We start from the raw sequence: 26,393 nt of genomic DNA, 5'->3' as shown, positions 1-26,393 counted from the left end.
CATGTTACATACTACACACTTCCTCAGCAAAACCTGAAATGGCCCTAGCCCCATGTTGTTTGCACTTCTTCACCAAGTCACCTGGCCCTCCCCCAATTTTATCTAGATTGTAGGACCTCTAGACAGGAACTATAATATCTGGGTTGTGCATCGTACATGACCTAGGATCCTGTAAGGCAGGTTAGTAAATTTCAAGTGTGGTTTAATGGAGGAAGTAGAAGAAAAGAATGTGTGAAGGGGTTGTGAGGCCCCAGGGGCTAGCCCTGCTTCCTGGTGATGAATGCAGTACATACACACCTATTTTATCCATACATTTAGTTGTCTAAAGGGGCTCTATAAGCATACAATGAAGTGCATGTAGAGATTATCCACACAAAGGGGGCAACTCTGACTGGGCTAGTTTCCCCACTTTTGTGGAAGAGCTTTATTTACATACATTGTTATATATGGAGAGCCCCTTATGTGCTGGCCTAAAATATGGTCAGCAGGTGGCAGTATGGCCACCCTATGCATCAGCAGTAGGGATGGGGCAAGCCCATGTAGCTTGTGTCAAATGTTCTTTCAGTGTGTCAGTGTGTGTGAATGCCTCTGAACTCCCCAGGATTTATAAAGCATTGGACTTCAACCTAGAAGAGGTCAAATTGTCACCTGACCACGGAAGTCGTCAGGTAGATTTGGGCCAATCACCATGTCTCTTCCTAATCCAACTGACATATTTGCTGCAAGGATAAAATGGGATAACCTTGATGGAAACTGCTTTTTGCCAGGAAAGGAGGACACAAATGTGAATATTAGCAATTAAACAAGTAGAAGAACTGTTGCCTTCTCGCTTCTCCCTTTCAAAACAATATTAAAGGTTTCAGAAACATCACTTTGGGATCTTCTTTAAATTAAAAATTGCCTTTTGTTTTGTGAGCTTTTTAGACAATCTTACCACTATGCTTATGTGACTATCTGCGTGAGGGTAAGAAATCAACAGAAATGCACAGGCACAAAAGCTAAGATTCTGGTAAGTAATACAGAAGGAGGGTGATCGGAAGTCTGGAGTTTATACACTGTTTGGCCCTTTGTAGTCAATTCCTGTCTAATTAATTGACATAGTCTAAATAACAGTTAAGCTCATAAATATATGCTCATCAGTTGAAAAATATACAACTTTGGAGACTGCATTGCTACACTGGAACATCACAGGAGCCAGGTCTTCCTCTGACATCTTGCATGTGTGAATGGGCCAGCAACCACTACAGACAGAACTTCCTATCAGTTCATATTCCCTCAAAACACAGTGTTTGTCAGTGACAGCAGTACATTCCCTTAGCTGCAAGTCAACAAGTCTCAAGTTTTATAGGTGGGAATCACTCTCACCTATATCATATGGATTTGGTCCCTCTTAAGCTACTCACCCTTAAGCAGGAATTGGATCTGATCCACCCAGTCCATGGCTTCTGCAGAGCTAACAGCTGTAAACTGCAAAGGAAGAATTCAATACAGTCACTGCAAGATTTCTGCCATAAGGTCTGTAGCAACTACTAATTTACAGGTGATTGTACTCCATGTGCAAGCCACACTTAAAGAAGCATGCTACTGATTTCAGGGTTTGCCCCTGTCAAGTACTTCATTAAGCATGAATACAGAAAAGCATGCATCACAGACAGAGGTTCCATATTACCCACTAACATCATTCAAAACACATCACTTTTTAGATCTGGCAGTTTACGCATTTGGCTGCTGAATCACTAAGTGATGAAAAAAATCATAAGCGCGCACCTGTAAATTAGCTATATATTGTAATGTTTTGGTCTTGTGATGCCCCTCATCTCTACTATTGTCCCATCTCTCTCTCTCTTCTACATAAAATAAAGTGGAGTTCTACTGACAGTACATGGTTATTTTGGAATCCCACAAAGACACATGGAGAATTCTCCTGCCCCATTTGTTTTGCAAACCCCAGACAAATCATTGCAGCAAGTTGGGGTGCACAACTTGTCACTGCTCATATTCAACATGGTTATTACTGTATTTTAAAAGCAGATTCAAACAACTTGGACACAGTCCTTAGATCCATTACAGACCCATTTTATCTATAAGCCCCCTTGAATCCCTGTCAGGGAAAAAGGTGAATGAATGAATGGCAATAAATAAATTGAAAGCATGTTGTATGTTCTTATGACAACTGGAGACAAACCTCTCCTGATCAACTTGTGAACAACTACAGCAGGGGAGTCCTCATGTAGGCATGGCCAGGAGTAGACACTGAAGCCCCAAACACATGCAATGCAAAAACATACATGTACTCAGTACCAGTTAACCACTGGTCCTGTTAGCTAGGGATGATGGGAGTTGTAGTCCCAAAACGTCTGGAGGGCCAAGTTTACCTATGCTTGAGTTAATGGTTAAGAGACTGAGGCAAAGCTGGCCATACCACGAGAGACCTCTAGGTGGCAACCTATGGCAGTGCTTTGAAGGGGGAGCTACTTCACTCCTGCAGTGTATGTGTGTGGACTTATAGCTGAGTGAGCTAAGGATCAACGAAGGAAGGAGGGACCATGATACTAAGGGACGACCAGGTGGCAAGCAGATAGTCTTTCTAGCAGTGGGTAGCTGCTAGGTAGCAGGCTGTGCAGGAAGGGTGAGGAGATAAATAGCAACAAACTCAAAGTACCAAAGGGTAGCATCTGATTCACTTAAAACTGGTTTTTCTTGGGCTGAAGTCAACCTGAGCCATCTTTCCACATGTCAATCGGCTGTTAACATAAATTGATATACAAGTTACCCCTAAAACCAGAACTCTTGGGTTCTCTTTCCAGTTTTGGAAAGGAATTGGGGAGCGGAGATGAATCGACCTTGCTAGCTTAGAGTGGGAGGAGGAAAGTGTGAAGGTATTTTCAAATGAAGTCTAGAGTGGTTCTTGCTTTGATTGGATTTGTTATACAGATGTCAAATGTACACTGGCCTGAGGAGAAGGGAAGGCCTCTCCTCTCCTTTCTCTTCCAGGTTTTAACAGTGATCAGAGCGAATGGTGTGGAAGAGGCTCAAAGGCAGTCTAAGTTTCATATATAAACAGTACTCTCCAGGTCAGATTGATAAGATTTTGTAGCCAAGTAAGGAAGAGAAAATGGCTTGGGTACTGCAGGAGGAGGCCCAAACCCAATCCTGACACATCTCTACTGGGAGTTGCCCTGACTCCCACCCAACACATGCAGACAGAAGATCTTACTTGTAAGTAAGAAAGAGATATTTATTCAGGCAAGTTAACAGTATAGGCTTGGCAGCTGATACAGTGCTCTGGAGTCATGATTTAGGAGTTCAGGAGCAGTGCAAGATGTTCAGAACTAACTGGAAGGGATGAAAATGTCCCAACAAATTTCCCTGCCCTTCTCACCAAGCTTTTAAAGACAAGGCATGGCGCCAGAGCCATCTTTCCCATAGGGCTTAGTGGTGCGTTGTGCCAGGGTGCCGGCCTCTCAGGGGTGCCCCAGCGAGTGGGGGAGCTGCATGGCTTTGCCGGCGGCCTCCCCTTTCCCTGCACGCCCACCAGCTGCGCCCCGCCAACCATGCAGCATGCCTCCCAAGCCTCCTTGGGAGGAGAGCAATCCCCGCAGAGGCTTAGGATGGAAGCTGCGCCCCGCCAAATATATGGCTGGCGGGCACGCAGCTTCCCTCCCAAGCTTCTGCGGGGATCGCTCTCCCATAGCGGTGCAGCTTCGCAGCCCCCCCCATCCGTGGTAATTTGGGGGTGCTGGGTGGATATTTGCACCCCAGCACCGCATCTGCTAAAGATGGCCCGGCATGGCACGTTCACTTGCTAGACTCACTTGTCTTGTAGGAATGACGAGATTTCAAGTGCATGCTCTGTCAGGGCAGTTGGGTCTGCTTTCATCTACAAAGCCAATGCCTGATTCTAGGCAACAAGACTACACCCTTCTGTTCAATTGCTGACTCATCCCCTTGGCTGATCAAAGCTCTCCCCAGGCTCCACTAAGTTCCTCAAGAATATTAGAAGGAAGAGCTGGCATCCCTCTTCCCCTTCCAAAGTGTCTGAAGTCAGGGTGGAAAGGGGAGTTCCCCCCTCCTCCAACCTAGGTTCCCATAACTCAGTCCCTGTACCAAGCTTTGCTTCTCCCTCCTCTTCTGTCAGAGCCTGCCAATCCAATCCCAATCCTGACAGCACTGTGGGGTTCATGACAGGAGTCTTCAGAGGCCAAGGGGTTAGGGTTCCATTGTCCCCACTCTCTCCTTTCAACTAGCACTAAGCAGAATTCCTTGGCTGGAAACTCTGGCCATTTGGGCGGACACACCTACCTCATAGGTACGTTTACCAGGAGAGGTCAGCTCGAAGCAGCAATCTCTTCGAGAATCCTTGCGCAAGTGGAAAGCCATCTGGGCATGGTAGTTCGCAATGGTAAACATGCCTCTTGGTTGCTTGCCTGCATAATACAGTAATGATGATTCAGCAAGTTGCTAGCTTGCTTACAGATATCACTTTCACAATACAAGACCCAACCTGTGTCTTCCAGATTCTCTCTAAAGTGGGTGGGAAGAAAGAGCCATGTGGGCAGACAGAAGAGGGGCCCTGAACTGTTTCACTGTCTGTATTTTCCTTCCCAAAACTGCTTTTTTTTAAAAGCCATTATTTTCTACAGTGAATATTACTTCTAGTCATTAAACCTCATTGGAAGGAGGGAACATGTTCCCCTTGGTGCTGTGTTGGGGTTTAGCAGTAAACTCAATTCTGCACAGGGATCTGCCACCGTTATGTCAAGTGTGGCAAGCCACTATATATTGACCTCAGTCCTTCCACTTGTAATATAGTGATATTATTGGCTTAACTTACACAGTTGTTGCAAGGATGTCTCTGATGAAAGACATGGAGTGCTTTGAACAGGCAAAATGTGGTATCCGAGTACTGCTGTATGATGCTGATGTTGGTGACTGAAAATCCCCTTTACCACTGGCAAAATTTACAGACAAAATGGAACTCTGCCTAAGTCCCAGTGTGTATGCTACAACTTGCAACTGTCACGTGGAAGTTGCTTTAAATTGTACATGTATAGCTAATACTGGAAAACATAATTGCTTACTTAGCCCCAGTGTCCATTATCCCTTGAATTGTGCTGGGAAAAAATCCTGTTATTGAGTCCTCCTCCAGCTCTGAATACTCCTAATGCTGACCCCTCTATCGTCTATTTCTTCTTGTATATTTTTTTTACCTGCTCTGCATTCAATCTCCCTGGATGGGAGGCACAGTATAATCGTAGCCCATCTATCTAGGCATGCCAAATTTGGTTGGAAGTATTAGCTTCCTGTTTATATGCATCTGATGGAGCATAACTGAAAAATATTTATACATGCTGACACATAGATTATATATGGTCACTTACGGGAGGGTTAAAGCCCGCTTGACAACTAATGGGGGGAAAATGGGCAGTACTTTATTTACACAGGGCCTTGTGTCCGTATTTCTCCTTTCCCTCATTCTTTACTGACAAGGGTGTTGGAATACAACCAGACTCTGTTCTCCGTTCGTAAGGCTGCATCTAAATGGCAGATTCCCACACTGCCTGGTGGGCAATTTATCATCCAGTTGGAAGAGCCACTGTGATGTACTGCTTAGAAGGTTACATGTGGATGAGAGAGACCCAGGTTTAGATCCCTGATTGGTTGAAGCTCATTGGTAAGCAATTATCCTAGCCTAACCTACCTCACAATAAGAATGTAAGATGAGCCAGTAGCCCATCTAGTCCACTATTCTGTGGCCAAGCAGATGCCAAGCAGGACCCATTGGCAGGGTTGCAACAATGCTGCTGCAATGATAAAATGAGCTCAGCCCTCTGTATGTGCCTCAGAGCGTCGTGGAGGAAGACTGAGGACAATATCTAAATTAAGTTTAGAAAGCAATACTGAGGAACAAAGGAGCTTCAGAGTTCAGGCAACTTTCACCTGCTGTCCCTCCATTCTGGGGACCAACGAACATGAAATCAGGATTGAGGGAAAGCTTAACAGAACCTCCCTCCCTCCCTCCCTCCCTCCCTCCCTCCCTCCCTCCCTCCCAATGTATCTGGATAGTGCAGTGAAAATACTGAAGGGATATGGCTGTGTACATGTGTCAGGAGTACCACATACTTTTTTCATTTGCAAAGTAGTAGAAAGCCATATTGTCAAGGACACACCATCGCTTCTGCCACTCAGAGCCAAATATTTTAGAGTCTGTGAAGAAGAAAGAAGAAGGTACAAGGTGACAGGAGAAGAATAGGAAAAGAAGGAGTGTCTCTTCATCCACAAAGGTATCTCAAGATGTGCCTTCTACATCATTCAGAGGGCATTACTACTACTAATACTACTAGTACTTTGTACCAGCAATGTGCCAACCACTGTACAGTGGTACCTCTGGTTACGTACTTAATTCGTTCTGGAGGTCCATTCTTAACCTGAAACCGTTCTTAACCTGAGGTATCACTTTAGCTAATGGGGCCTCCCGCTGCCGCCACACGATTTCTGTTCTCATCCGGAGGTAAAGTTCTTAACCCGAGGTACTATTTCTGGGTTAGCGGAGTCTGTAACCCGAAGTGTTTGTAACCCAAGGTGTTTGTAACACGAGGTACCACTGTATAGACAACATAAGCGACACAACCACTTCGTCTTTGTAAAATAAATTGGAAGCCCTCTGGACAAGGACTATGAGCAAATTCACATTAAAAAATTGCCATCAACTTCAAAATGCACATGTCAACTATGAAGAGCACACTAGTATATATGCTACTTTTGTTTTCAAAATGTTTGTAGGTGACCTCTGAGGAAGAATAAGGCACACTCTCTACTTGTGAGAGATATTCTAGGGGCAGAGCAGCATGGCTAATTCTGTCCCTCTGTCTTTATCTGTTACAAAATCACTTTTATTACTACCTCACATGTCCCCTTCATTTAGCAGGAGAAGGCAACACCTTCTCCAGACTGATGGCTTTCTTAATTAAGACCATTCCAGAAAAATCTCAAACTATTTCCTAATAACTGGCACCCATTAAGAGGCATCTCATTGATCCTTCTGGGCCAACAGTAGTAATCTGCTTAACGAAAGTATAATCAGATATATGTTCGTAACAGTATTTCAGAGGTAAGTAAGAGGCAAGTAATACATATATACATACAGTACATGTACCTTCCGTAGTTAATACAACACATCTGCATTTTTCACTTGGACACTTTTCCTAACATCTAAATTGGTGGATGAGAAGCTGCCCACAGTGTCTGCCCAGAGGGCTTTAAATTTTCAACAGATGGACAGCATAGGGATGGATTATGAATGGATAAATCAACAGCAGGTGCTGGGAAGATTAGTTTGGCAGCTTTTTACCTCTGGATCTCTTTTCCAAGTAACCTTGTTTTAGAATGCCTCCTTGCTCTTGAGTGGCCTTCTGCAAGTTGCTCTCGACTTAAAAAAACAAAAACAAAATCTCAATAAGCATGGAAAATTATGCTTGGGGAATCTTCCAAGACAACAAAATCAAGGAAATCAGTAGTATTTTAATCAAACTACACCCACAATTATCATCAATTTCCATTATATATGTGATGGAAAAGGCAGTCACTGCCAAACAGCTTTCATGTGGCTGGGCTCTGTATCATGTCAGTAAGGGAGGCATGGGCCAATCAAATTAATCATATTGGTTGGTACTATGCCAGTGCTACATCTCTGGCTGTATACACACTCCTGTTTATTCTGCATCCAGCGCTGTCCCATGGCTGGTTTGGGAAGCAGTATGCACACATTTGCCCTAGTCTATACCTATCCTGTATATATCCTGTCATTCCTTTTGAAATACTGAGCTTTTCTCCAAACCAGCTTCAATTAAATTGAAAAAAAAGAATGACCTAGCTGTGTTTTAAGCCAGTGGTGTGCACACAACCTCCAGCTATGTGAGATACAAAATTTGGATTCCAGGATAGGGAGATGACCTACCACTTCCATTTGGTCTTGAACATTGTGTGTGTGTGCATATTTGTGTATGTGGTAAAATCCCAGTCCAGGTTGAACTTGCTTGGAAAGCCTATTTAGACAAGCTTATTCATTTATTGAAAAGCATTTGTATACCACTTAATACTTTGAACATACCTAAGCAGAGTTAAACAATATATCATCAAAACATTAAACCTAAAACCAGTAAACAGAAATATAAAAACACATGAAGGCATATAAAAGCAAACCAGAAATAAACAGAATATTCAAACCCATAAAAGTTGTCACTGTGGGATAGCTGCACAATCCCATACATGTAGTCTCAGCAGTAAATCCCAGTGAATTTAGTGGAGCTCACTCTCAGGTATGAGGGTATAAGCTTGCAGACATAAACAACCAAATGGAGACATTCATTGTGATGGGATAATATGTGTTGATATAACTTTGTCATTGCTTAATGTGCATCCAGTTCCAAATGCAATCCATGTCTGAGGGGCTCCACAAAACCTCTACCCTTGGAGGTGTCCAGCTTTAACTATGTATAAGTTGCTAGAGCTGCAACCTACATGGCAGTTGCACCCTTTGCTCTGGAGAATCTTTCTCATCCCGTGTGTGTGTCTGCAGTTTTTCAGTGGTTTAGGAAAATGTGCTCTGTAAATCTTCAGAGATGTTCTCTTTGTTGTTATTATTTCACATTTTCCAAGATTTGGTAATAAAAATTGAATCTGAGTGAATCTTGGCTCTGGCAGCAGCCCTGTGTTGGGTTTTGGACGCATTATGAAGTGAAAACACTCTCACTTCACAATACAGCCCACTTCACACTGTGAATGCATTTAATACACATCTTGGCACATCAAGCTTAGACCTCTGAATCGATCCGCAGTCTGCCTCAGCCAGAGATTTACACCCTTTCTCAGACATTTACATAACCTTTTGCCTAGGCTGCTTATATTTCTTGTTAATTAGCTGAAAGCTGGAAATGTAGAGTCAATTAATTCTTCCAATTTCTCAGTGTCCAAACTAGGAAACCAGGGGGCCCAACCTAGAGAGCTGTGGTGACAGCAGCAAAGCTTATCCAAGGCATCTTGCTGCCGCAAGTGGCTGCACTGCATGATCTAAGTGAGGCACCCCTGGAAGTATCCACCGCTGTAATGTAAATAATGCTGTCACCCAACTCTCAGATTGTGCACAGCAGCCACTTGGGATGCCAGTGCAGTTGGACCATGTCTCATCAACAGGAAGGTGTTGCAGAAATGCAGCACAAATAGATAAGCCATGCCTAGTACACAAGCTAGTGGTACACAAGGTTCCACAGTCTATGTACATATTGTTCAATTGACAGATGATCAACACCAACATACAGCAAGCTTTTATGTACCCAAGCACAGCAAATTTTCATGTGAAAACTATTGTAGCTTGTGCTTTTTAGAAGAGGGCAAAAGGCAATCTATGGGAGAAATGTGCAATTCAAAATGTATGTAGCAATGTGCAAATCAAGCACATACATACACCAGGATGTTCTGCTCTCTAGCACTCAAAAGGATGGCCATTCTGTTTCTGAAAATATCGGCTTTTATTTTTTAATCTATACAATAATGTACTATGAGATGTTGTAGTGAAGATGATTAAGCTTCTAGAGGTGTTTGGCTCAACTACTTGCCTGGCCATTTATTGGCTTAGCTTTATTGGCTTCAGAACGTGACTTTAAAAACTCAAAATTGGAACGCTTTAAACTCTTGATTGTTTTGATCTTGGATGGCTTCAGATATAAAAACTCAATGTGCCTATTGTTAACTTACTGCCTGTTAGCTAACAAATACCACTGCATGCCACTTATCAAATTCTACTATCTAATATTGAGCGCCAATTACAATATAAATATAGATGAAAATATTGAGAGATTATGTTTTAGGAATGTTCCTGCAACTAGAGAAAACCCAGCGAATATTTTCCATTAAAATTCAGAAAGAGTGCAATCACAAAATACATTTAAAGCATTTTTAGCCACTGTAACAGTCCACAGAATTTCACATGTATGAATGACAAAAATGATAACTTGCACTTAAATGCAACATCTCTCCTTTTGAATATATAGTAAATGTATGCATGTGTATGTAATGCTATAGGAGTGGTCAATGTTGTTGGATTATAACTCCCACCATCCCTGCCCATTAAACATGCTGGTTGGGGCTCTTGAGTCCCAGAACATTCAACACTGATGGCACGAACCTTTTATGAGAAACTTGGCCACATGGGAGGGGCTCAGTGTGGCAAACTACTCTTTCAAACTCTGACCAATCTAGCAGACAGAGTATTCTCCAAAGACTAAGAAGTTAGTCTGGCGATAGATGTTCTGCAGTGGTAATTGGTGGTTTGTTTATGTTCTAGAGCAAGAAATACAAGTGGAATCTAACTGCAGGGTAGGGGCTGAAACTTGTTTCTATCTAGGTGTGCATTTCTTCATGCTTTGTGTATGTGTGTGTGTGTTTTAGATATAGAAAGGTGTGTCATATATACAAGGCCCTCTCAGGGGGGCAGATGTCCAGGGCCCCACTCAGCAGCGTGAGAAAGACAGCCTCCTGAACACAGCAGGGCTATCTTAACACATTTTGAAGTAAGTAAACTAATACACATTACCATCTAAAGAGCAACCCCTCCATAAGACCATTAAGGCCAGAGTCTAAAATTACCTAACTGCACCACTGGGCGTTGTAAAAAAAGAAAAAGAAAAACACAAGTCCTTGCTTGCAGCTCACAATAAAAACAAGAGGGAGAGAAATAGAAAACATTTACATTACCTGGTATGGAGAGTGAAAGAAGGAAGGAAGAGTATAATAATCAAGAAGGAGGAAAGAATAAGGAAAAAAATGGACATCAAGAGGGAAATACAAGAGAAAAATGATAAGTTTTTAATAAAGTCTTCAAGTGAAACAAAAGAGGCCAGCTGAATATTGAGAGGGAGAGAGTTCCATCCGCAAGGAGCCAAGAGAGAAGGCATAGAGACAAGCACAAGGGAATGGAGGTTTAATCAGAGTATTAGTATTTGATGAACTGAAAGATCAAAGAAGAGAACAGAAAGAAAGCAATGCAGATGAATAAAGAAAGTACAAGAACATGAAGGGATTTAAAAGTTTAAAAGAATAAATTTAAAATGTTATACAAAACAATAAATGAAACCAGTGCAGGGAAATCTAGAAGAAGAAGAAGAAGAGGAGTCGGAGTCGGAGTCGGAGTCGGAGTCGGAGGAGGAGTTGGAGTCTGGATTTGATATCCCGCTTTATCACTACCAGAAGGAGTCTCAAAGCGGCTAACATTCTCCTTTCCCTTTCTCCCCCACAACAAACAGGTGAGGTGAGTGGGGCTGAGAGACTTCAGAGAAGTGTGACTAGCCCAAGGTCACCCAGCAGCTGCATGTGGAGGAGCGGGGAAGCGAACCCGGTTCACCAGATTACGAGTCTACCACTCTTAACCACTACACCACGCTGGCTCTATTGTGGTATAGCCATGATTACAGAATGAAAAAAGAAAAACCAAATGAACAAAAAATGAAAAAAGACCAAATGAAACAGAAAGACCGATAAATAAAATATGCAGAAGAGACACAAGATAGAGTGAGGGTTTCTGTGTACCTCCTTGCTGCCCCATGTTCAATTTACTTATTCTTAAATATCACAAAAAGCTACACTACAAACATTACATGACGCAAAATACTACAAGTACCTGGTGTTTTGTCTTCACAAGGAAACAACCCTTTGGGGTTGGTTTTGGAATTTCTCACTATGCAGGGAAGTGGGATGCCAAAATAACTTCATGTCTAGCTATCCCCACATTTCACATTTGGCCATGTCTCTGTAATAGGTTTGCTTCTGTTTATTTCATGACGAATGAACACATGGTGAGCAGGAAAAGAAACCCTGGACCTAGATGCATTAATAAAGCAAACACATGATGCTTCCAAAATCTGTCTAACACACACCAGCTTGGCCACAAGGATCAGCATCTTCTTCCCAAACTCCTGGGAGGTCAAGAATTCCACCCTCTGGAGCGTGCTGCCAGTCTAGTGAGCGCACCAGACTCCTGTGGAAGCTTGGCACTGTTCCATGCAGTAGTTAATTTATATTGAATCTCTCCCCCACCCGCCTATCTAAAAGTGCTACTGATCATCTCCCCAGTGGCCATGTTCAGCAGCTTTTTAAGTATGAATCCCTTACCAGAAGGGGGTTCCTTCTTGTTTTGCTAAGCGGCTCTCTCTTAACATGCCAATTCATCCATGTTGTCAAATTTTCCCTCCCCTACTCCTCTCTTCCTTCACAGAACTATTTTCATTTTGGAGTTTTATGACTCTGCAAAACTCTGGGGGTGGACATAAATCCTTTCAAATGTGTCTCGAGGTGAGGTGAGACACAACTGCAGCAGCCAAACATAAGGGTTCATTTGTGCAGAATTCAACCCCACCCTGTCCTGTTCTAAGCTTTTTTTATTAGGGGAGAGAATAAGCTATTATTTTCTTCTTCCCTAAGTGAGAAATTCAGTGTTTAACCCTATCTTAAGGACCAAGGTTCCCCCCAGATGTGCAAGCAGCAGTCCACATGCAGGATTGGGTACCAAAGTACAAAGGAAAAGGCTGAAAAGTATTTCTTCTCCCAGAAAGCTAGGCATATTATAGTCAATGTGTTTGGAAGACTCTCTTACAAGGGGTTGGAATGGCTAGACTGGCTAGTGACCACTGCTATCTGTTTAGGGTTGTTATTGTGGATTTCTCTGCAGTGTTCAGTGTGGTTTACCTGCTCCTTACTGAACAAGCTAAAAAAGTCATATTGCCCATAAACATGCTCACTAGCATTCTCACCTCTTGGGATGTCAGCAAACAGAATGCTGACAACTAATACATGTTCTCTAAGGAAATATCAGCTTGGTTAGGAAAACGCTCACATGAAGATATGGCATAGCAAGGGTTATGTTCTCTTGGCAGGAAGGTAGGGAAAGAGGTAGGAGTGATGAGCAGGCACAGAAGCTGAATCCTAGGAAAGTCACTGGAAATGCACCCAGATTAGTAGCAGGGGGTTAAAAACCAAGGATTTTAGCCAGATGAAGATGCCAGAGGCCTAAGCAGTGAGGCCTAAGCCCCACCATTGCTATTACTGCTTTTGATTCCAATGAAGCAAATGCCCCAAGCCAGTGGGATTGAGTGAAAAAAGAAAGTGCTTGGGTCTGGGAAATCCAGATTCAAATTCTATCTTTGCCACTGGAATCCAAAAAATTGCAACAGCAACATTAGACAATGTGAATGCTGATGCATCCAATGGATAAACACAGCCTCCGCCAGGGCTACCTCATGTAGATATCCCTGTACCTTACAACAGCACCAATACATTATTAGGTGTGCTCAGTCCCCCATCCCCCAAGTAAGCTATAGAGGATATGAACATGAAAGCTTGCATTGCACTTGGTGGAGCAGGGCTAACTATCTAGTCTTGTGTATGTCAATATTTTTAAGCTTAAATTTCCCATCAGTACAGTGGTACCTCTGGTTAAGAACTTAATTTGTTCTGGAGGTCCGTTCTTAACCTGAAACTGTTCTTAACTTGAAGCACCACTTTAGCTAATGGGGCCTCCCGCAGCCGCCGTACAGCTGGAGCACGATTTCTGTTCTCATCCTGAAGCAACGTTCTTAACCCGAGGTACTATTTCTGGGTTAGCAGAGTCTGTAACCTGAAGCGTCTGTAACCTGAAGCATATGTAACCCGAGGTACCACTGTAAAACTAGAACAACTGGGGCCTATATGATCATTAAGAGGGCCATAGAGATTGTACTGAAATGTGTACTCAGTTTTCCTACTATCACCTGAGTCTAACTGCCACCCTCTTCTGGCGGAAGTGTGGGAAACAGAAATAGAACTGGGGCTAAAGGTGGACTCTTCCTCTTCCGGGCAACCAAGTACTTGCAGAAAATTTCACAGCTGCCTCCAGTAATCAGCACAGTCAGAGTGGTGCCTGAACTGGTCACAACAGTTCCCTGCACAAGCACTATTGAAGACCTGCCACTCTCAAAGTGAAGAAGACTCCCTACCACCACCACTCCATTTCAAATTTAAGGCACAGCAGATTTCGATAGCTGTCTACAGTTCATCCCTTTTCAGACTATGCCTCTATCTCCTGCCTAAGGCAGCGTCTTTGGCCTGCCTCACGGTAAGGCCAGCTTTGCATAAATGACAAATACTAAAGTGTGCCTCTTTATTGAAACCCATCCCCCTCTCCCCTTGTGTTAAAGCCCGCAAATCTAAATGTCATCTTGCAGCGCACATTTATAATTACCAACACAGGCCTGGTACACGGGGAGAAATCTGCCAGTATGAATATTAACATTAATGTGCCCAACACCAGCTCGCCGATCCCGCTGGCAGGAGCATAAAAAATGCTTGAGTGAAACTTTTATTTAGACGTTAAAAGATTCCAAACCTCAGCGGGGGTGACAGAGGCAGCCCATGTGAGTTCCCATCACCGCTCGCGCTTGAATTGAATTACACCGGGGGGAAGGCGGGGAGATGACAGTGAGCTGCCGCGCTTATTTAATCTCATTTGCTATCAGTACATTGCCAGCATGGGGCTTCCCCTCAACCCCATTCCTCAAGAAATAAGGCTGCAGGAAAACAGTGCAGACTCACTTGCTCCTTTTGCAGAAGCCAGCAACAGGATCTAGTCCAACCAGAATCATGATAGCAACTGATCATGTAACGTAATCCAAGGTTGTAGAAAAAGAAGAAAAATATATGGGCTAATTCTTGTCCTGGTTCCATAGAATGGTTTCAGGTAAAGGTACATGTTCCTTTGTTTCTGAGGAATGCATAATTCACTAAAGTTACTGCAGGTCTGACTGACAAGTGCACTTGGATGTACATTTCACCTCCACTTCATACCCCTACTCCTGCCAGCCCAGCTTGCACAAGACTTTGCACATGAAAATTCAGTCGGGCAGAATGTAACATAAGGAAAACTAACAAGGAGTCACACCTTATGGATTTATTACGGTGCAAGCTTTTGTGAACTGGAGTCTACTTCATCAAACCGATGCCTCTTTTATAAAGCCCTTCTGTATGGAGCTGCTGGAATCAATATATGGCTGCTCCCTGTGGTGGCATCACTGAAATTCAGGTAGCAGTATTTTCCGTGAATAACCCAGAGCTTTCCCTGCAAAAACCCACTCTTTAAAGCTGAAGTGCAACAAATGGCAATTCAGGCTAATAATAATAATAATAATTTTATTATTTATACCGTGCCCATCTGGCTGGGTTTCCCTAGCTGTTCTGGGTGGCTTACAGCATATATAAAACATAGTAAAATATCAAACATTAAAAACTTCCAGATACAAGGCTGCCTTCAGATGTGTTCTAAAACTTATGTAGTTCTTTATCTCCTTAACATTTGAAGGGAGGGCGTTCCATAGTAAGGCCGCCGCTCAGGGCCAGATTTAGATGAAGAGAGGCCCTAGGCTACTCCACTTGTGTGGCCCCTCCCCACCCCCACCCTCACAACTAGAAGAAAATGAAAGAGTGTTATAAACAAAATTGAGTGAAACCAAGGATGACGACGGGTATTTAAAATTCTGCAATTCACAATTTCTCCTCTAAAGGACATATTATTGTTAAATACCATGGTGATTTTTTAAAATGCATAAAATTAACACTAATGTTATAATGTTATTCTTAAAAATAATGGGTGAAGGCATCTGACCCTCACCTGAATCTCATAACTCTCCTGACAGGTGATTTGGTCTGCAGCCACAGTGTGGAAATAAAGGATGAGATTGCCCACCAGATACCAGGCACTCTACTATTCAAATTAGGCCCCAGTGTTTTTGTTACAATCCCCTTCTCAATGAAGTAATCAATTTTAATCTAGAATTTAAATTCTCAAAACTTTATTATTTGTTAATTCAAGCAAGTAAACTACTGCTCTCACTTCATTACAAACAGTATTTCTACCTGGAACGCACTTGAGCAAACCTGCTCCTCTTCCTTTCACATATATTTTGTTGCCATTTGCAACTGTAGCTGCCTCTGATTAGTTATCATTTAACTCTTTGGGGAAATAATTAGCATCACACATCATGTGCATGGAAGTTGCCGAACCAATTAACCAACTAGAAGGATAACTGTTAATAGCACCAGTTTTCCTATAACTTGATATTGCTGGATAGTTTTGATGAACTGCAAAAGCATTTTTTGTTTGCTTTCTGTTGCTACCCTGGAACTTTCCTTTATTAGTGCCACTTTGTTTTGTATGATTCCTTGCTAATGAAGGAAAACAACTTTTCAGCTTGAATATGTTGATAATATAATTTTGGTTACTGGGAACAAACAAGATTGTACAAAAACAGTGTCCGGGCTGAACTATGGTGCTGGAAAGCTCACTCAGGTATTCTGAGCCAAGAGCTTCAGAAGTTCAGCACCAACACTTTGCATTATGCTTGGAAACGAACTGGGAGACACTGAAGATCCTTTAGGACCAGTGTTATATGGTCCTGGCAACCACTCCCAGTCACCAATCTAGCTGCCGCATTCTGGATTAATCAATGGTATCAAATGCCGCTGAGAGATCCAGTAGAACTAGGAAGTAGCTTTCACCTTTGTCCCTAACCTGCCAGAGTTTCTAGCATATAACTAGTTCTATTCAGTATTAGTTTCACAGGTTTTCAGTCATAAATCTATTCCCCATTTTTTTGTTAGGACATAAAATGTACATTAATATTTTACACGTTTTGGTATGCACTTTCTCTTAAAATACATATTTTGTACACATTTTCCTCTTAAAATGTACATATTTGTACACTTTTCTATGGGTTTTCTTATAAAATAACATTTAATGAATTTTTGAAACAAAACTGCATCACAAAATTCAAAGAAGTGTGCAGTCTGTTGTTAGCTGCATACTGATTCAACCATAAGTCAGAAACAGCAAATTAGGTTGGTTCTCTTAAAAATGCGGAGTGGACTAAACTAAACTAATCTCTACAAGCAGACACACTCACATCCCACATGTAGGAGTATTCACCAACATTTTCTCCAACACAGATTTATCTCCGGCATTTGCAGTAAAGTGACTACAATATCCGCCCTCCCTTCCCCACAGGTGGGCGGGGTTTGCGGCACCAAGTGAGGCTCACCTGGGCGGGTGCCACCCACCTGCCTGAGCTGGCCTTTGACCCGCCCCCGGCCAGGGAGGACAATGGACAGCCGGCCGGGGGTGGGCCTAAGGCCAAAGGAAAAGAGGCTGACTCCTGGGCTCAAGCCTCTTTTGCTGCTCTTCCTTCTGGGATCAAGATCAGGATCAGGAGTGTATCCAGGCGGCCGGACTGAGGTAAGTAACCGGCCTTCTTTATTTTTGCTTGCATTTGGGCGGCAGGGGGGGCCTCGCTCCCCACCGCCACCTGCCCGGTGCCCCTTCCTACCCAGGCGGGCAGCACGGGGCTCCAGCAAGGCCGCGGCTGGGCCTGCTTGCTTTTACGGCGGGGGGGCCACTGGGAGGGCGGCACAGGCCTGACTAGGCCTCAAAACGCGGCCTAGTCCCTTTTCTCAGTGGCGGGGGGGCGGCATTGCCCCCCGCCGCTGCCTGCCAGCCCAGAAGGACAGCACAGGCCTGACTAGGCCTCAAAACGCGGCCTAGTCCCTTTTCTCAGTTGGGGGGGGGGCATTGCCCCTGCAGGAGGTGCCTGCTGACCCAGGAGGCTCTGTTGAGATTTAAGATTTAATTTGTCTGTTGAGGCTTATTGCTGTGCTTGGTTGAAGCTGCTGCTGCCGACCTGAGCGGGATGCACAGGCCCCAGCTAGGCAGCAGACACTGCCTGCTTGTTTTTGCAGCTGGGGGGGTGGCATCGCGGCCAGCCACTGGTGTTGCTGGCAAAAATGGGTGGCACGGGCCTCAGCTGGGCTGTTAGGCCAGCCTGCTTGTTTTGCCACCCGCACAAGGGGGCCACATGGCGATCTTTTTGAACTGAATTACACTGGGGTGGGGGTGCCTCGCTGGGCTGCAGGGCAACCCACTTCAGTTTTTCCTTATGGGGGGGGGGAGCTAAGTCAGGCTGCATGGCGGTCATGCTTGCACCCCCCTGTTCCCCCAAGTTGGTGTTCAGGATGTGTGCTAACTGTTTCTATTTTTGCAGTCTTAGCGTTTGTGCGCAGTTAGGTTGGCTGGTTCTGTCTTTCACCAAAAACAGTCCGATTGCAAATATAAATAAATCTAATAATTATAATTAATATAACAAAAACAAAAACAAACAAACAAATACAACAAACTGCCATCATACTTAGGTATTTGCAGGTCTTAGTAGTGGTGACTTGCTTCATGGCGCATTATGTCTCTAGCCATGGCTGCTGATCAAAGAGAAGGCTCCCCCTCGCACTCTCTTGGTGCCGTAGGGGTGGGCACCCCAAGAGCCGCATCGAGGGGTACCCCTAGCAATGCCGTAAAGGCAGCCAACAGGATTAAAAAAAGGGCCTTGTCTTCTAGCTGGAAGGTCCCACCTATGAAGTTAATTATCTCTAAGAAAAAAGTGAGGGATGATGGCCCCTCCACCTCTGATGCCAGGCCCTACAGGGCCCTCCCTAAGAAGAAAAAACGGGCATACACAGAGGAGTTCACTGCTGAGAGCGATTCTTCCCAGTCCAGTGACGACGATGTGCAGGAATTGCTGCGTCAGAACCGCAGCCTGCAGCGTCGCCTGGCTAGGGCTAAGGAGCGCTTAGATAAGTCTAAGTCCCCTCGTCGACGCTCTCGTGAGGGTAGGCGTAGTCATAGGTCACCTGTTTCGAGTTCATCAGACAGCTCCTCCAGCCCTGATTCGCGCAGAACATGTCGCAGGAAGAAGAGGTCTTGCAGATCGAGGAAGCATGGGCATAAGTGCAAGAGGGAGTCCTCAGATTCTTCAGATCTTTCAGGTACGTGTGATTCCTCCAGTGGCGAGTCGGAAGAACGGTGCAAAGGGTACTGGGTTACTACCCACAAGGCCCCTGGCCTGCCTAGTTGGATTTGGGAACGTCGCACCCGGCGCCATCGCCGTGCCTTTGGAGCCAAGGAGCCATGTGGGGAGGATGGGCTTGATGCGAAAGGGAAGGTGCGAGATACTGGATTTCTCAAAAACAGGGCATATAGCCTCCCAAACTTGGAAGTTTGGAAGGCTTTTCTTTGAATTTTTTTTCTTTGAAGAAAAAAATATTTTAATCAACATAGCCTTTAAATAACTTTTTCTGAAACCAGATGATGATTTACATTTGTCAAGAACTGGGGATTTCACCCTAAGAAATCTCAAACATCCTCCCAAAACTGCTGTGTGGGTGGGTGAGTGTATATATAACATTTTCTCAAAAAAGAGAAGCAAGATTACTTACACAAAGGACAGGTGTGAGATACCTCTGTCATCTCCTACCCATTCTCTCAGCTCTCACAGAACAATTAAGATGAAATCTAGAGAGGAGTTCAGCATGTTTTCAAACCAGCTCTTTGTTTTTAAGGCCTCTTTGTGCCACCTCAAAGGAGAGATGAACCATTAAGCAGCAAATACACACCAGAATATCCTATTGCTGTCTGGTTGCCCTAAAGTCTAATGTTTAGGTCTGGAATTCAGACAAATGGCAGAGGTTTACCTCCCTCAGCACCTTTGGAAAGTGAAGAAAGCAGCCCTTGCCCAGCCATGGCACAATATTTTTGGAATGTCATGCTCTCTCATTTCAATTGCGGAAATCCCTATAAGCCCCTATAAACAGAAGGTGCTTTAAAAGTACAGGCTGTTTATGACCTTACAGATTAAAACCAGCACTTTAAACTGGCCCCATAAACCAACTAACAGATTTATAAAATTGGAAACCAGATGAGGTTTCTGAACGCCATTCAAAGGCAGCTCCACATAGAATATTTGCACTAACTTAATCTTGATGTCACCAGAGCATAAATATTTGTAGCACCATCCTTTTTTAGGAAAGGGCACAGTAGGAGTACTTCCTGAAACTGGTAAGAATCACTATTGACCAACACAGCTACCTGGATAAAAAGGTAAAGGTAAAGGGACCCCTGACCATTTGGTCCAGTCGTGACCGACTCTGGGGTTGCGGTGCTCATCTCGCTTTATTGGCCGAGGGAGCCGGCGTACAGCTTCCAGGTCATGTGGCCAGCATGACTAAGCCGCTTCTGGCAAACCAGAGCAGCGCACGGAAATGCCGTTTACCTTCCCGCCAGAGTGGTACCTATTTATCTACTTGCACTTTGACGTGCTTTCGAACTGCTAGGTTGGCAGGAGCAGGAACCGCCGACATTCTGATCAGCAAGTCCTAGGTTCTGTGGTTTAACTCTGGATCCAAGAACTCACCACCTAAAGCTCCCAAATATCTCATACGTCTTGTATCAAGTCAGCTTGGAAAAATCATTTTGGAGTTCTTCGGAGTATGACAATGATACAACATCTCAATCTGTACAAAGCAGAACATTGTGTATGTGTTTTTTTAAAGTACAGCATGTTGGGGGTTACTTCCAGTCCCAAAGCCATGGGAGAAAACCAGTTTAACAAGTAACCTAGTGTCACCATTAAATTGACTATTCACTCTTGTCCTGACTCCAGATATCCTTTGAATAAGTCATTCCCAATAAAGATTCCTGAAGGATTCCACTGTTAGCTTTCTTTCACTATGAAAGCTGTCCATTCATTATTATTCTTGTTTCTTTATGTCTCAATCAGTTACTGATAAATAAGAGCCCCCATTCTCTTGTCCCATGATCGTTAAGTCAAAAGCTTAACAATTTCTTATCTTATCAATCTTATCTGTTACTTTGTCAATCTGTTAAAAAAAGAGTCCTGCTTGTCACCTGTATTTAACATTATTATTGTGGTATGCCTTGTGGGGGAGTTTCAGGGGTTGTTACTGCTCCTTACTACTGTAACTTTCAACACCTAGAGACTATGGACAAGATAAGGGAATATTTCAAAGAAAAAAACAGCAGGAGGCAGGAGAGAAATGTAATACAATTGTCAGCAAATGGATCACCTCAAATTGATCCTGTATAAAGTTAATTTTATTGCATTGCTCACTGGAGTAAATAAGAAAAGTGTATGAGAAGAAATCAGTCAGAAATATTTTATGTGGACATTTTTGTAAGAAGCTAGTAAGCAGAAATTCAGAAAGTGTGGGCATCAACAGGAAGATAACAACCCAGAGTCAATGCTGTGGGGTGGCAATCAATGGCAGCAAATCATATGGGAAAGAGTTATTCAAGTGATGGATTTATTGCCAGAATTTGGTCTTTTGCATTTTTCGGGGCCTGTTCAAATGGAGCTTTTACTCTTTTGTTTTAAATGTATACACCACTGTCAAAGCCGGACAGACTCTCTCACACCATTTCCCAATCAACTTAAAAAATATAAAGTTATTTTCCAGGGCTTTGCTGTGCTGATTCAATGAATCTGAGCTTAATCAGTTGCATATCTGCATGCACCAGTTATCTGGTGACCCACATGGCAGGGTCAGGCAGATAATTCAGTCCACAATATTCTGCACCATAGACTCAAACTGGTTTATTCATTCCCTCTCTCCAGGGAACTCTGGAACCTGTAGTTCTTTGGAGAAGACTACAGATCTGTGGTGAGTCTTTAGGATGGACAGGCAATCAATGTAAATAAGCAAACCATAACAATATATACTCCTAGGATATCACTTCCTGCACTTCTAGTTTTGCAGCTGCATACATAACTGACAACTCAAGAAGTGACAGTACTGTATGCACAAATGTCCAAAAAAGGGAGAGCTAAACTGGAATAGTGGCTAACAAACTAAGGTCCCCTCCAGTTGTTCGTTCTATTGTGCAGTCATAGTGATTTGTGTTCAGGTCACATGCAATCCCATTTTCAATACTGTTTTCATTCCCAATTGGTGCATAGTCCATAACTTTTTGCTGAAATCCCATAACTTTTTATACTACCAACCTTCTGGGGGTTTTTTGTTCCAGTTTAGCTGTGCCCCTCCAGACAGCTATAATGCGGTTGCATTGCAGTAATTAGAGAAGCACCGAAGAATATACTAAAGGTACCCCTGCCCTTACGGGCCAGTCGTGACCGACTCTAGGGTTGTGTGCTCATCTCGCTCAAGAGGCCGGGAGCCGGCGCTGTCCGAAGACACTTCCGGGTCACGTGGCCAGCGTGACGAAGCTGCAACTGGCGAGCCAGCACCAGCACCGCGCACGGAAACGCCGTTTACCTTCCCGCTATAAAGTGGTACCTATTTAGCTACTTGCACTTAGGAGTGCTTTCGAGCTGCTAGGTGGGCAGGAGCTGGGAACAAAAGGCAGAATAATATACTAAAGCAGAATAAATCTACCAACAATGCATTCTTCTTGCATCTATACCTCCAGGTAAAGGGCAGTATATAAATTCAATATAATAATAATAATAATAATAATAATAATAATAATGTTGTAGAATTTACTTGCAATAAAACTACCAGTTTGGAGGGACCCACAGGCTTCATTTGTTGCTGTCAAACAGTAGCAAAATGGGAGAGATGGAATGATTTCCTGGGGAGAAGTAGGTGGGATGAAGTGCTGATCTCTTATTGTGCTCACCACTTTCTCCCTGAGGTTGAAGTCCCCTCCCATGTCCCATCTTCTTCCAGCTAGGCCCATTACTATTATCAAAGCCTGGCTATATTGGTTGCACCAGGGCAGGAGTCAGCACCAGTGGCTGATGTCCAGGGTCCCACACAGCCGAATGAGAAGTAAGCCCCCACAAAACAGCCTATTTTGAAGGAAGTGAAGTAAAGCTCCTTTGTGAGAATACTGACTGAAATATAAAATTGCCTACAGCATCAGTGCAGAGAAAGGCAACAGGGGGAAATGCTTTGTAGGTAGCAGTGGTTTCAACACATACCCCTACCTGCCCTTCTCTACTCTGCTGGAAAGGGTAATGGAAATGTGATCGGCTGTCAAAGAAAAAGATCTGCTGTCATCATGTGAGTTCTGCATTGAGAAATAATAATTTGCCCAATTTTTTTCAGTGGAGCAGACACTTGAATATGGGTTTTTGTTATCCATATCCAACTCACTCTCTCTCTCTCTCTCTCTCTCTCTCTCTCTCTCTCACACACACACACACACACACACACACACACAGAGAGAGAGAGAGAGAGAGAGAGAGAGAGAGAGAGAGAGATCTGTCCCATCAAATTTCTGCCTGGCAGCAACAAACAGCTCACTGAAGCAGATTAGGAGTTGTTCAGATCTATCCAATGTCTTATTCAAGAAGGCTCATGAGTGATTAGAGGAAGAATGATACTAGTTTCTTCTGCATTGTTAGTATTTTATGGAGCTGGCTTGATGTTTTATTACTTTCTCATTGCTAATTTTTATTGTGGTTTTATTGTAGTGTTTATGTTTTTATAAGTGGTAAGAAACTTTGAGAGTCCATTTGAGCTGGTGGTGCAGTGTATAATTTTTGCAGTTAAGTAAATAAAGTTATTTTCCCCATAGTTGGGGAAATTATTCGGCACTGTGACAAATTATGATCGACGTGGGAGAGAGCTGTGTTCCCTATCACAATTCATGTCACAGGGAAAACATAACATGAGCCTCTAGTTTTGTTCAATTACATCCCACATGACAATAGTAGCAATGGCAGCTTTATCAGAGTATAAAACCCCGAAATACTGCACTTCAAATGCCAAGGTATCTCTACAACAGAAGTGCTATTCCTGAGGAAAAACATCTAGATTCCATGCAAACATCTAGATTCCATACTTCTTTCAGGATCTCTCTACCAAATTTTGCCCACAAAGGCAAAAATCTAGTTTATGGAACAATTTTCTGATATAATTTTAGCATATAGAATGAATGCAATTTAGGAAGTTAAAAATGCAGAAGGTATTAATTCACAAGGAAAAGAATAAAGATAACAATCCACCACAGAACAAGGTACAGCCTCCCTGAAATGAATGCAGGACCATTACTGAGTTCTGGCATAGGTCCCATGAGAATGTCTTGGTAGGGTGTGTCCGATGAGGGCAATGTAAATTTATTTATAATTCAATTGTTTTAAAAAAGAATTTTGACTTTGAAAGCAAGGGGTGAGAAATCAAGAATTCATCAGCAACAACTATAGCAGACTGCTGTACTGGGTTTAGGGGTTGCTCGTGCGTAAGTTGCCGCCACTCCTGGCTAGGTTACCTGGTTGAACCCTTTCTGACTGGACAGCCTCTAGCTTCGTGGCTGTCTCAGTCGCTGGCAGTATCCGTCAGTGGGCGTTTCTTGAACTTCTTCCAGCAAAAAAGTTCTTTGACGCCAAGTCTCCTCCTACTCTCCCTGCGCGGAAGTCTTCTGCGCAGGGAGGGTGTGGGCAGTGGAGGACCCGTACTCTCTCCGCTGGTCTCCGGCGAGGAGTCTTGGAGCCTCCTCTCCGATTCCCCCATCTGCCCCCCTTCTCTACTGGTGTTACGCTGATTTCCTTCCCCAGCAGATGGGCTGCCTCTCTCCCTACTGGGACCCTCTCCGGCATCCCTCTGGAGCCTTCCCTCCGCCTCTAGCTCCGATGGCAGTTCCCTGACAACTGCCATGTCACTTCTCTGCATTTCTTACCATACCATGACTCTAGCAACCAGGTCTGACAGGCCACAATCTTGTTTACACAAAGTCCATGTCAACTAGCTTAAGAACCATGGAAAAAGTGAAGGCTTTGTTGGCTGGCTTTACCAGTGCCCTGTGCAAGGACAACACAGTGGGGAACAGCTTTCATCCATGACCATTTAGGCCAGGCTCAATGAAGGATAGTGCTCATCAGCGATTCCCTGGCCAAATGAGTGACCTGTCTCCAACTAGACCATCCACAACTACACACAACTTTGGGCACAAGTGACCTTGGGCGCTCTAACCTGAGTAACCTCAGCTATGCAAAAGCCTTTGGAGCTTTCCATTGAGTTTTCCTAAGACCATGTGAGCAGAACACAAACACCTTTTACTGATTTATAACTAGATGTGCTTTATTTTTAAAATTCTACTACAGTATTTTCTCTTTGTGCTTGAGAAATTTTGTTGCATGCTCGAAAGTAAAATAACTGTGACACAAAATAAGGGCAAGGGGTGGAGGTGAGAGGAAGGCACAGAGGGCACAGGGCATTCGATGAGAAGGTGGCTGGTTGCCCCTGGCTCTGAAAATTTCCTCCAAGCTGCTAAGATGGTAATTGCAAAACTAAAAAACTGTAAATCTCAATATCTATTTGCACAGCTCATTAGCTAAAGGCCGCAGACTCTACCAAAGAGGAAGGCGGGAAAAATAGAAGAAAGAGGAGCTTTAGCACCAAGAACAGTTCAGAAGTTGCTATGGAAACCAGGCCTTCACAAGAGGCTTAGCAACTCCAGCTTAAAGTCCTGCTCTAAACTGTTTGCCCTGTTGGCATGTCTGCTTATACTGCCAAAAAGGTTAAAACTACATTTGGGGAGGTGGGATCAAAATATTTTTAGATGATCTATATACCTCATTCTCTTGTTTCTTCTCTTCTCCCCCTAAACATAACATTATGTCAGCCGCTCAACCCACTATGCTATCAGGACAGCATGATTTACTATGTTAAAAGGCAAGCCCTATATCACCCCATAATGAAAACATTAAAGTTAATGCGTCATAAGTGAGGAATTTATTACCATTAACTCCAATAAACAGTTATAAAACACCCGTCCTTTCCTGTCCAGAAGACGCAGGACTTCATTAAGCTCAACTTACTTTGCTCAATCTTCACTAGACCGGTCATGTGTGCTTTTGAACTGGTCACCATTTATTGTTAAAGCAGACTAGCTCATTTTCCAGGGGAGTGAGGAAGGCTCAAAGCGCCTCCCCCCTGCCTCCTGTATTCTCCATTCATTTTGTTCCACAGGCAGCTCTGAGCAGACGGATGGGAGAGAAAAGTTCACGCGACGCGCGTCTCGATGGGCTTATTTAAACACTGCTGAAATATATGCTCGACGAAAGCTGGCTTTGCCTCAACCTGCAGGCCATTACTCAGAGAGGGTTGATGTATAAGTAATAACATATGGGCAAGCTGTGTGGTGACACAGTTGGCGCACTGGCTCACTTCAGGGTGTCTTGTGGTCTAATATTTGCTGCCAGCACCTGCAAGCCCAAGACACAGGAGTCCTTGGGGTCCAGGGATATAGCTCTCAGTCACTGTAGGAGGTCCATGAATGAGAAGACCCATTCTCACACTTCCATCAAGGACTTCTCCGCTCTCGATTGGTTCACACCATGTTCTATTATCATCCCACAGTTTGGGAGCCATATAAAAACACCTAGACACATACTTCAGCTTCTGTCATAAACAATCTGCTGGTTACTTACTACCAAAGTCCATTTTACACGATATTTTTTCCAATTCAAGTCCAGACAATATGAAATTATGATCAATTGGGAACTCCATAC

At 43.6% G+C, this 26,393-nt stretch overlaps 2 protein-coding genes across 13 annotated transcripts in view; one reads left to right on the top strand and one right to left on the bottom strand.

Moving 5' to 3' along the window:
- Nucleotides 1–26,393, bottom strand: part of SKAP1 (src kinase associated phosphoprotein 1) — a 312,733-nt gene that overhangs the window by 73,857 nt on the left and 212,483 nt on the right. For 9 of the 11 annotated variants that reach the window (XM_080979453.1, XM_080979457.1, XM_080979450.1 and 6 more), the window contains 4 exons: nt 7,352–7,429; nt 6,124–6,207; nt 4,303–4,427; nt 1,404–1,467 (listed from right to left, as the gene is read on the bottom strand). In XM_080979453.1, the coding sequence (XP_080835579.1) occupies nt 1,404–1,467; nt 4,303–4,427; nt 6,124–6,207; nt 7,352–7,429 (351 nt within the window). Of the gene's footprint in view, nt 1–1,403; nt 1,468–4,302; nt 4,428–6,123; nt 6,208–7,351; nt 7,430–18,257; nt 18,387–25,700; nt 25,963–26,393 lie in introns of those variants that run through there. The other 2 variants (XM_080979460.1, XM_080979451.1) reach the window with 2 other exon arrangements.
- Nucleotides 18,306–26,393, top strand: part of LOC308462111 (uncharacterized protein) — a gene marked incomplete at its 5' end in the record, with an annotated part of 33,705 nt that continues 25,617 nt past the window's right edge. The window contains 2 exons of one of the 2 annotated variants that reach the window (XM_080979517.1): nt 18,306–18,888; nt 21,534–21,579. In XM_080979517.1, the coding sequence (XP_080835643.1) occupies nt 18,306–18,888; nt 21,534–21,579 (629 nt within the window). The remainder of the gene's footprint in view (nt 18,889–21,533; nt 21,580–26,393) is intronic. The other variant, XR_013978992.1, reaches the window with a different exon arrangement.

The sequence above is a fragment of the Podarcis pityusensis genome (genome assembly GCF_964106645.2).
Source record: "Podarcis pityusensis genome assembly, chromosome: 13".
In the NCBI taxonomy this organism is placed as follows: Eukaryota; Metazoa; Chordata; class Lepidosauria; order Squamata; family Lacertidae; genus Podarcis; species Podarcis pityusensis.
Note: the sequence above shows the minus strand (reverse complement) of the source record. Positions and strands in the feature narration are given on the sequence as shown.